General features: G+C 35.0%; 2 protein-coding genes across 2 annotated transcripts in view; both read left to right on the plus strand.

The window, feature by feature from the left end:
- LOC101737700 (serine/threonine-protein kinase S6KL) overlaps positions 1–12,128 on the plus strand; it is a 65,534-nt gene that overhangs the window by 4,525 nt on the left and 48,881 nt on the right. The window contains exons 5-7 of the mRNA XM_012695468.3: positions 2,126–2,233; positions 2,864–3,022; positions 10,820–10,908. Coding sequence (XP_012550922.2) covers positions 2,126–2,233; positions 2,864–3,022; positions 10,820–10,908 — 356 coding nt within the window. The remainder of the gene's footprint in view (positions 1–2,125; positions 2,234–2,863; positions 3,023–10,819; positions 10,909–12,128) is intronic.
- On the plus strand, positions 3,431–8,654 carry LOC119628338 (autophagy-related protein 101). The gene is made up of 2 exons (XM_038012600.2): positions 3,431–6,694; positions 6,908–8,654. The coding sequence occupies exon 1, from the start codon at positions 3,586–3,588 to the stop codon at positions 4,249–4,251; it is 666 nt and encodes a 221-aa protein (XP_037868528.1). The 5' UTR covers positions 3,431–3,585; the 3' UTR covers positions 4,252–6,694; positions 6,908–8,654.

Below are 12,128 nucleotides of genomic sequence, written 5' to 3' on the forward strand. Positions count from 1 at the left end.
TACGATCGTCTTGAATAAGGCTTTAATGATGTGCTCATATTGACCGTTTAAAATGCGTAACACACTAAATAATCTGAATAGATTACTATTAAAATGATATACGCAAATAAACACGGAACGTGAGTCTCACACATTCGACGTGTGATATTCTTATCACTAGCCTCATTCGGAAGTCACGGTCGATGCCTATATGAATTGCATTGTTTGTTTACTAAAAATAAATACCTATTATATCACTTAGTATACCTGTTCTCTCTCTTGGACTGATAGAGATGTGATGATTTTGTTTTTAAAAGTCATCGTGGCCTAAAGGATAATACGTCCGATGCATTCGTATCTAGCGAGGCAACGGTGTTCGAATCCCGCAGGTGGGTACCAATTTTTCTAATGAAATACGTACTTAACAACTGTTCACGATTGACTTCCACGGTGAAGGAATAACATCGTGTAATAAAAATCAAACCCGCAAAATTATAATTTGCGTAATTACTGGTGATAGGACCTCTTGGGAGTCCGCACGGGTAGGTACCACCGCCCCGCCTATTTCCACCGTGAAGCAGTAATGCGTTTCGGTTCGAAGGGTGGAGTAGCCGTTGTAACTATACTGAGATCTTAGAGTCTCATTTACGTTGTAGATGTCTATGGGTTCCAGTAACCACTTAACACCAAGTGGGCTGTGAGCTCGTCCACCCATCTAAGCAATAAAAAAAAAAACTAACACATGTGTGACTGAAGAAAATGATTTCATTATATTTCCTGTATATTTCACGAGTCCTGTGAGGAGACATAGTCTTGTAAATATATTGAAAGGGAGACAATTGTAAAGCATTCGAACATATTGGAATAGTAAAATGAGATTGAATAGTAAAATGTTCATTGCAACCACTAAGTCAGTTTGATTTCATTAAAAATATCCTCGAAATAATTCCGTTCATCAGAAGTCAACCAGCTTACCTGTTTGTGCCGTAAACAGGTAAAAGTTTTTCTAGGGCAGGATTGGATCCTGAATATAGAAATATGTATATTGTTTGAGAGAAACAAAACAAAAAAAATAATAATATTCGCCTTAAGTTTTGAGCCTTCAGCAGGTAAAAATCGTGGACTAATGTCCCTTCTGTTAAATTGTCGCTATAACATTCACTAGATAATAGTTAATACAAAAAAAACCATTATTCAAATGGAATGTTTCTATATACGTAAAGAAATACGTTTTTTTTATCAGTAATGTGTATTAGTTAACTTTATCTTTTTAATTCACAGCCGTCTCGCGCAACGAGGTCGTTTTTGCTTTTTGCGTTTTAAAGCGTTTCTAATATTAACCCTTTTAGTGCTGAGCTTATTTTCACATTTTGCAGAAATTGTTAAAGGATTATTGAAAAAAAAAAAAAAAAGATACAGAACCCTAACTTTCAGTTATAAAAAATACAAAAATCAGTGCCAAATTCACAGCAAATTAATTTTGAATGGTTATTTATAAATGTTTTTAACTTATTAAAAACGTTATATTATGTACATACGCGTGCTAACACAAGTTCGTACAGATCCATCCTTCATACCCGATCCTGTAGACCGAATGGTAAACAGTCGACGTCGCCCAAAACATGTCCTTACGTATCCTCCCGATCCATCAACGGCGCTTTTAGGTACTACAAGCATCGTTCACCATCCTCGTCGAACCCGTCTATACGATAATAGCAACCTGAGATATTGATTTTTTGCTTTTGTCGAATCAATGTGTTTTTCATGACTTTTTTGTCGTAGTTTTAAGAGACCGTGATTACACTATCTCGCTTTTTTAACTATGAACGTTATTAGTATATTACTAGTCGTACTCTCTCGCTTCGCTGGGTATTTAAAATTAACATTGTTATTTATTTCCATTATTATTAGGGAGTCCAACACTCGTATAAATATTAACCTATCCATTAAGTATATGTATTTTCTACATGGATACCAAGTTTCAAGACACGCGGATGCATGGTTCGGTAGTTATAACGGAACATCCGTAAAAATCACTGTAGATTTATAATTATGTAGTATAGATTAGTATAGAGTATAGATTATATGGCGAAGATAATCTATACAGTCTGTTTCATTTTCATAATATTATGTCTATTTGTTTTAGTTTCAGAATACATTCCTGGAGGTGAATTGCTGGGCTTGATAGAAAAGTATGGAAAGCTACCAGAGGAAATCGTGAAGATTTTCGTCGCCGAAATAGCTATTGCAATAGGTATGTTAATTTCAGTAGTTATATTAAACACTAGCGGCTCGCTCCGGCTCCGCTCGGGTTTTTAACAAAAATTTTAACGATATTTGACGTTGTTTTATTTTTTTTAATAAAATAACACTTATTGCGGAATAACTATAATAGTTTAGACATATGCTGTCCCGATACTTTTTGTAAATAATAATGTGTTCTACAAATTCGTAGTGTTATTTTATTCTATCATCAATAGTTTTCGCAGAGCACGCGATGTAAAGAATATTTTTGGTAAATTTTTTACACCTTGTGTTACATTATTGGAGTTTTAGTAAGGAACCCTAATTTAAAAAAAAAAAAAACCTATGACACTGGAATAGCGTACCTTCCAAACAGGGAAAAAAAATTTCAAATCGGTTCAGTAGTTTCGGAGCCTATTCAATACAAACAAACAAACAAATCTTTCCTCTTTATAATATTATTATATATTTATAATATTATATATTAAACATGAAACACGAATTATTCGAGACGATTTCACGGGGCTTCCTACTCATTATGTCACTGACGCTTCATAGGTCAAATGTGTGTTAACATTTGACATTTATTAAAAAAAAACACTAAGTTGATTTTTTTAACAATAGCGTATTGTTCACACAGATTTTCTCCACAACGCCGGTGTGATATACCGCGATTTGAAGCCAGAAAACATTTTGTTGGATGCTGAATGTCACATTCAACTCATTGACTTTGGCCTCTCGAAGTGGCTGTCCATAGGATCGCGTACGACCACGCTCTGTGGTACACTCAACTATATGGGTGAGTACTGCGTCTCATTCGGTAACGGGAAATATTACTTTGTAGTACTGGATGGTACGGACATTTATGTCTAGTAATTTTTTTAGGTCTCGCTTCGCTTCGGAAACTGTATTTTATTATTGATTTCTCCACTATTTAATGGATGTTATTATACATATAAACCTTCCTCTTCAATCACTTGTATCTATTAAAAAAAACCGCATCAAAATCCGTTGCGTAGTTTTAAAGATTTAAGCATACGTAGGGATATAAGGACAGAGAAAGCGACTTCGTTTTATATTATGTAGTGATTGTGATGTGGAAAGTTCTTGCTAAATCGAGCAATAAATTTCGGTTCAACAATTAAAGTAAGGAAATACAAAAAAAAACCCAACTAAATTAGTAATTCTCCGTTACAGTGTGGAACTTGATACGTTCAAACTATAAAATGGCAAAGTGCATCGGTCGCTCCGTTTGCGTTTTCTCTATGGGAGTGTCGGGTGGGCAGTGACAGGACAAACCTTTAGTGATTATGTCGATAGTGATAACAAGTGAACCGGGGCCGGGACACTGACGGCGGGAACATGAACGCTCGGACCATCGCGTTCGAACTGTCGATGGAGGGGAGGCAGGTGGACGAGGTCGTCGCCAGCATCTTCCACACGGTGCTGTTCCACCGCTCCAGCGGCAAGTTCACTTACAACAGCGAGGAGAGCTACTCGATCCGGACTGTCAGTTATATCGATGTGGACTGCGATTTTATCGACTTCACGTACGTGTGTTGCGAGTCTGAGTTGCTCGGGCGGAACGTGAAGCGCGAGATCGCGGACTTCTCCGAGCTGCTGCGGACTGTGGACGGCACGTCGGCGCCCCCGCGCGGCTCCATCAGCCTCGAGTTCTTCCAGAAGCGTCGGGCGCGCTGGCCCTTCCAGCCAGAGTGCGTGCCGTGGGAGGTCTGGACGGTGTTCTGCGAGATAGCGGAAGCACGCAACGAGCACGACATGCACGCCAAGCACGAGAACGTCGTCGAGATGCTGCAGGACAAGATCATGTACATCACCGAGATCATCAATCGTCACCAGTACGTACCCAAGATGCCGAGCCGGTCGGACGCGGATCTTATATTCGATACGTCGTACCCGGACATCCAGCCGTATCTATTCAAGATACATTACAATTTGTCGGGAGCTCCGCAGACCACCGTCGGTAATACGGTCCGTAAGATATTGCGGGAAACTCTGTCGTTGTGATTTCAAAACTATAACCCATCTCTAATTTAAACAATGATGATATGATGATGTTTTAACACCAATAGCATACTTTGGTACACTTTAACAATTAAAGATGTTACGTACTTTTTAAAAATATTCATTCACTGTTCAATGCTGAATTCTATTAATCTGAAACTTAATTTGAAACACCGAATTTAAAAAGGTATGTAAATTGCTACAAAAATTAGAGATACTTTTTTGTACGCTAGCTTTATTGTACTTAGAGCGCTAATTATATTTCTTAATTATTTTTTTTGTCAATTTTGATATTATCCGCTGACTGTTATTTTCTATTGTATTTGCGTTTTATTATTTGGACGCGCGAATGACATAAATTTAAATATGATTAATAATTTTTTTATTCTGTGTTTTGTTTAGTGTTTAATTATATTTTAATATCAGAGTAAGTCCTCTGATGGCTGGTTAATGAGTCCATTCATTGTAACGAGTTGAGACTACGGTCTTATTTAGTTTTATGTCTTTATTTTATTAGGAACTAGACTAGCTAGAGTAATTTCGATTGTCAATGTTCTACAATGCAATTTGATTTTTAATATGTTTGTATTAATGTCGGTAGTAATTAGAGTGGATTTTATTTTTGTCAATGAGGAATTACGTTAGCAGTACATATCGCAAGGGAAGCATGAAGTCGCATCTAGTTTTCGGAAAGAATGATTTAATCTGAATCACGTAATATTTTTTTTCACTTTTCCTTGGGGTCTTGAACATACGTAAATATATAATAAAGCACCATTTTTTCGGTTGCAAGTCATCCAATTTATTTATTTTTGCTTTTTGTATTAACGATTTTTAGTAGTCGCTAAACCTTTTTATTATTGGAAATAGTTTTAACAAAAGAAAAATGTAGTACATAAAGGGATTCAAATTGTGAACAACAAAAGAGAAAATGCAGTACATAAAGGGAATCTAAATGTTGAGTTGTCTGTGATTATAGTTGAATTTCAATCACTAGCCTTAATATAGGTTAGTTGAAAATGATTGCTGTAACAACTGATGCTCTGATGAGCAGATTACAAGTTAAATTGTTCAAATTAAAAATTTCAAAGAAATCATGGCCATCTGGTATCTAATTTTGACATATAATGGAATATAATGGAAAAATTGCAACAGGTTCACAGTTTAGTTTCTGCACACGGTTGCTTGAGATATCTGTGTTTTTAGTTTGTTCACAAAGCAATTTTTTCTTGATATTTAACTCCTATTCACAATGTTCATGTTGAGAGGACGAGAGAAATATATTTTTACGATGCAGCTCTTTGAAGTGTGTTTTTTTAGTAGCGTTTCCAGTTTCTTTGTGTTTATATTAAGTGACATATGAACGACAATGATGCATGTATGAACAAAAGGAATAATAGATTTTTTAAATGAAGATCAACCATGATTAGTTTTACTTTCAAACAATACGGTTTTTGTGTGTGTGTGTGTGTGTTTTGTCGGAAAACATTATCAGGTTTCTATTTTCACACTATTATATATAATTTTATTCTAAATTATTTTAATACAGGGAACGTAAAATCACTGAGATATGAACAAGGTCGCAATTCATAACGTTTGTTTACTAAATAGTGACGTCACTAAATGGTGAACAAATCTAGAAAGTTTTCAATTTAAGCAATATTGAACGGAAACTTGTTTGTTTAAGATATAAGTTTACGTTAGTTACAAATTCATTATAAAATTAATTGACTAACATATTCTTAATTTAAAATGTAAATATTATAAATTAACAGTTTGAAAGCTTTATCGGACTAACTAAAATAAATGTGATTTTAAATAATAACGTGTTAAATGTAAATAGAAAAAAAAACTAACATACGGTGGACGGAATGATAATTTTAAGGTAATTTAGATTACAAAAACAACATTCTAATGATATTATATTTTTTTTACATTAAATTCTAAATTTTTATACGAAAATTGGTTGCACTACCTGGAGGACTAATACACGAAACTCGTTTTGATTTGACTTAGTTCGTTTACTACGAATCTGTTTAGGAATTTAAAGTTAATTGTTAATTTTGGCTCAGTTATATACATATATAGATTGTAAATTTTTTGGCATTGCACGATTTGTTGATCGATATAAGAAATGTGTAGTTTTGTTTGTCCGTATGCTCAGATAGATTTTCATTGAGTTTTACTCGACCGAAGGGTCGAATAGGTGATTCTGCTAGTTTGCGGACAATATTATTAATGCGGGTCCATTGTAGTAGCCGTTGTAACTATACTTGAGACCTTAGAACTTATCAAGGTGGATGGCGAATTTACGTTATAGATGTCTGAGGGCTCCAGTAACCACTTAACACCAGGTGGGCTATGAGCTCGTCCACCCATCTAAGCAATAAAAAAAAAAGTATTTCTAGTTTTTTATTTCAGACGGAGAGGTTTTATTATATGTTTCGTTTTTTTTTTTTTCTACCTATGCTGATAGCCTTGAGAGGCTATTTCAGCTTCACCCTAACGTTTGTAGGTGAGCTCGCGGGGCTCAACCGGAGTGTTGCTAACACTGACCCTAACAGGAGCAGTGCTTCGCAGAATCTACCACCGGATCGGAAACGCGACCCACTGAGAAGATCCGGCGAGAAACTCAGTGGGCTAACTCTCTGCTTCGTAGGGAAACAATTATAGTGCAATTCGGTTTGCAATTTCACCTGTAGTCATTTTCAAATTACCTTTACAAACTGCTTTAAAAGCTCTGCCGTGGTAATCGCTTGGAAACGAAAAATAAAAAAAAAATGGTTTTCAGCAACCAATTTTCGTATGAAATTTTAGATCTTGAATTGCGAATTAAATCGTTTGCGTGTCTGAAGAATGAAAAATTATTTTTATATTTTTTGGTGTTTTCCTATATGTAGCGTTTGCTGACGATTGAGATGAATATTAAATTTGAAGCGCTTACGGTAATTTCACGTTCGAAATACGCTAGTAAAATAGTAGCTTGATTTTAATAATATGTATATATTTATTTATGAACCGAATGACATTCGTGATAAAGTCTCTTTTACGATGTTCGATTCGGATGTTTTTTTGCATTGGATAGCGTTAACTGAATAGTCTAAAATGGATTTTTAATATTATACTTACGGTAGAGCGTGTTAAATGATTGTTTAGTTCATTTTCTATTTCGCGACGTCTTTGTTTATTATTATTAGTCTGTTTATTAGTCTCATGTCGTAATGTTGTTTACGTGTTCGTTTATTTAGTCTTTTATCGTATAATTAATTCATCTACTATTTCAAGTCCCCTACCTCACTATGTGGCTAGATAGTAAGTTTGATTCCTGTTTCTTGAGCCCGCGCTCCATAAGGGTCGGTACGATTGACTTCATGAACGATACTTTGTACATTAATATCATCATAATCGGTTGCTCTTGGCAGAGCAGTCGTGGTCATGTGGAATTCTTGCTTATTAAAGCCTTGACTGATGTTTTCCACAGTTTGCGAACCGAGGCCCGGCGCACACACTCGTTAAGTGGGGTTAAGTTAAGTTAGTACATTAATATAACGACGGAAGAAAGCGAAATTTTCGTAACTTGAAAAATCCTAACTTCCATAAAACTGTTTCAAAAATTCCTAATTCGTATTTTATTTATAGCGATCGAGAGTTGAGAATTGGTATGTATTTATATAATTTAAAGCCTATCTAAGTTTTTTGCATGTTACGATAATTCCGCTTTTTTCCGTCGATAATAACTATTTAACACCCACACAAAGTACAAACAAATCTATTCATTACACGAACGTTTGCCCGACGCGGGAATCGAACTTATAAGCTTTTGATTTCAGTCTTTTGCACAAGCACCATTCACATGTCCTCAAGGATGTATCAAACTATTGTTCATGCAGTCTCGTCAAGCCTGCCGTTCCGTATGTAGCCGGCTTTAGGCGTATTTATTTTTTAAACTTTATATCAGATTGCCACCAAAGATAAGGCTGTAGGATAGAGAATTCGATACTGTTTCATATATTCATATTATGTCGTATTGTGTACGATCGAAACGAATATCTAAATACGTGAAAGTGAATGTTGTTTCTAAATTTTAACGAAGTTCTGGTGACGTGACAATATATTTTATTGTGTTGTATTAAAATTTGATGTTGAGCATCTTTTTAGTAGTGTTAGGTTTAATGTATTATGTAGCGTCGCACACGATAAAGGCCTTATTCAAAATACGTTTGATATCATAATTCAGCTTGTAAAATAATGGCTGTTACGCATTAAGTCTATATTATTATTATTATTATATTTTAAATGAAACTGAACGTATCTGTTGTGATGTAAAAGTTCAAAAAAATAAAAATTAAAAAAATATGTTAGTCTTGTGATAATTATATATATAAGTGAATAAATGATGAAGTATTTTGTATTGTTTTATTTTGATTTGTTTGCTAATAGAAATTTAAAAATGACAACAATATCCGGTGTTTGGTATCCGTTTATTAGGCGTTGATGTTGCACTAGTTAATAATTATTCTGGTGATGAGCGCTCACTAGAAGCCCGCCCATATCGTCTTTTCGCATTAAAAGTGTAAAATTTCGAAAAATATTCGAAATTGAGTTAATATGCGGAATCATTTGGTATCATCAGTATTTTTCTCATAAATACTGTCAAAAGAGCGTTATTTAGTTTTAGTTTTTTTTTTAGTTTACTTACATTTTGACTACTATTAACAAAATTGATACATAATTTTATCTTACTTTAAAAGACAGATAATGTAACTGGTAAAATATAAAAAATTAATGATTAATATTAAAAATATCACGTGTTAAACCTTTAAAACACTCTCCTGTAAAATTAGTAAGTTTTGAGATTGTACAGTTTTAATGCGAGAAGACGATATGTATGTAGTTTCGTTGTGGCCTTAGCATTGCGGGTGTCCATGGATGATGGTGACTGCTTGCTGTTAAGTGGCCCGGAAGCTTGTTTGCCAACAAAGCTAAAATCAAGAAGAAGCTTAATTGCATTGAACTAATGACTTGGTAGGAGATACCTTCAGTAGATCATTAGTTAATAGAAATGACATAGTTTGTAAGGAATAAGTGATTTTCTCATTTGATAGTACATAGCAAATTTTAATTGGGTTTCATGTAGTATAGATTATCTATGCGACTATTTCGAATACACAGTTGTAAGTAAACAAGTCAGTTGCTTAAATAATTACCCTAAAAAAAGAAGAAGAAACTAATAAAAATATTATGTTTACTGGTGGTAGGACCTTGTGAGTCCGCGCGGGTAGGTACCACCACCCTGTCTATTTCTGCCGTGAAGCAGTAATGCGTTTCGGTTTGAACGGTGGGGCCGCCGTTGTAACTATACTGAGATCTTAGATCAATAAAAAAAAAACATAAATTAGTTATAGATAGAACTCAAGCACTCAACAAAAATGTTTACGGGCGTGGGGATTAATATTTTTTTTATTTTGTGCGTTTAGTTACACAATAATTAAATGCCTTAACTTTAACAAAATATAAGCTTAGGAGCATCCCCTACAAGATGTGGCTAGTTGCCATACAAAAAAATATTTGTTTTAAAGTATCGCAGTTTTAGGGCCGTGATTTAAGACTTGATTCCAAATTTAATAAAAACATAGTTCGAATTCATTATGGAAATGTATTTTTATTTATTTATCGTATCTCCCCCGGAGCTTTACATCTGAGGCTTTCGGTACGAGCTTTTCATTTTCATTGATTAATAACCAATCATTTTCTAAACTTCAAAGAGTCCTAGGACATGTTAATTAGAATAAAAACAACCAACAACAAACAAATAACCTTAATTGTGAATTATTTAAATTACAAAGTCAAATCTAATGATTCTAGCAAATGCTGTAATATTATGTGGACAATTAATTTTGCATTATGTAATTTTCCTTTTTTCTACTGACGATTTTTTTTACTTGTGCTATGTAAAAATACCAAGATAAAACGAATAAAATAATTTAGTTTTTTCGCCGGTTTTTCTCGGTTCTAAAAATATCACATTTAGAACCTGTTTTCCTTTAGTTAAAATAAATGAATTTCACTACATCGATCTGTCCAGTTTAGTAACCGAACAAAACCTTCACATTATTTTACAAAGAAAGACTAGCCATTTATAGTATTTTTTTAAGTCGTACACAATATGATTAAAAACACTGTTACGGGCTAATCTTGCATTTATTTAATTCATTTCACGAAACGAACTCGCATAAAGCTTTTGTATTATCTGAAACTGTACAATGCGAAATTAAACCGTAATGACGTTTATAATAACGCCATTTTAAGTGATGTGAAGTGATAGCAGGAAGACTTCGTGTGCTAAACGACACCAAGACGTCCTTCCATGGAAAGTAAATATGTTTAAACCTAATTATTTGATTAATTGCTTTTTGGTATGCTTGGAAGTGTATGCTAGTTGCGTAGAGCACAAGAAGTGTGATTGCTTAAAACATTCGCTTAAAATATGTAACAGTAAAGCAAAAGAATATATTAATATATAAAATTGAACATTCAAGTGTTAGTAAAGAAAGTTTGTTTTTGTCAATAGCTCCTGAAGTCCTGAGTCGAGAGCCGTATGGTCACGCCGCGGATTGGTGGTCGTTGGGAATCGTAACATGCAGAATGCTAACTGGAGAAGTGAGTTAATTTAATAGTTATTAATAAAAAAAATTATTAATAAAATATTAATATTGAGATTTATTGAAATTCAAGCCAAACTTTTTATACCATGTTTTACATAAAAGCGTCTCTAGCCCGTGTAGCGCCCTATACTAAGCGCGCGGTCAAAATGGAATCGGTACAAATGTAACAGATTCATTGAAAGTGCCGACGCCTGTGCCCTCTAACACAGTTGCCCCACCACACCCTGCACCGCAGCTAAAGCCGCCTCTCCTTTTACATATAAAATGACTAGTTGCGATGCGACAGTCTCGATTCGTCCACTTCGTGCTTTTAAGCTTTGCTCTGGCTAGGGCTAGTATTAAAAAATTCTCTCAGGTTGAACCCGTGAGCTCACCTAGACCTCCGCGTGTAGCTGAAATAGCCCCACAGGTTACCAACGAATAAGAGGGGAAAAACAATATGTATAGTACGCTCTACGAATACCAAGTCCCATAATAATATGTACATGTAAAGACACTTTTTAACTTCGATTTTTTGGTTTCATTTATTTTTTATTGGACAGACGGACGAGCTCACAGCCCACCTGGTGTTAAGTGGTTACTGGAGCCCATAGACATCTATAACTATTTTTTTTTTTTATTGCTTAGATGGGGAGACGAGCTCACAGCCCACCTGGTGTTAAGTGGTTACTGGAGCCCATAGACATCTACAACGTAAATGCGCCACCCACCTTGAGATATAAGTTGTAAGGTCTCAGTATAGTTACAACGGCTGCCCCACCCTGCAAACCGAAACGCATTACTGCTTCACGGAAGAAATAGGCAGGGCGGTGGTACCCGTGCGGACTCACAAGAGGTCTTACCACCAGTAATAAAACTTGTATGTATAAAAAATGTATAACTTGCATATATACATAGATATATTAAGTAGTAACGTATAACCGTGTCAATATCAGTTCGGGATGGGTGAGACGATCTACCATATCTTTTGAAACAAATAATTTGCTTGAGATCAAGTCTTTTAACCAGGAGAAATCAGATATCGGCGAAATGAGCGTCTTTCACTGGAGCGCAGGGTACTTGCGTTCTGCAACATTTTCCACTAATCGCGATGTTTGGTCGGGCAGTACTGGCACGAATGAGATGCGGAAATCGAAACTACGCAATATGAACTCGTCGAATTAATTCACGTAATCATCTGCCCTAAATTTTTCTATTGCATTGATGGGTCTACCA

The sequence above is a fragment of the Bombyx mori genome, chromosome 8 (genome assembly GCF_030269925.1).
Source record: "Bombyx mori chromosome 8, ASM3026992v2".
Classification (NCBI taxonomy): Eukaryota; Metazoa; Arthropoda; class Insecta; order Lepidoptera; family Bombycidae; genus Bombyx; species Bombyx mori.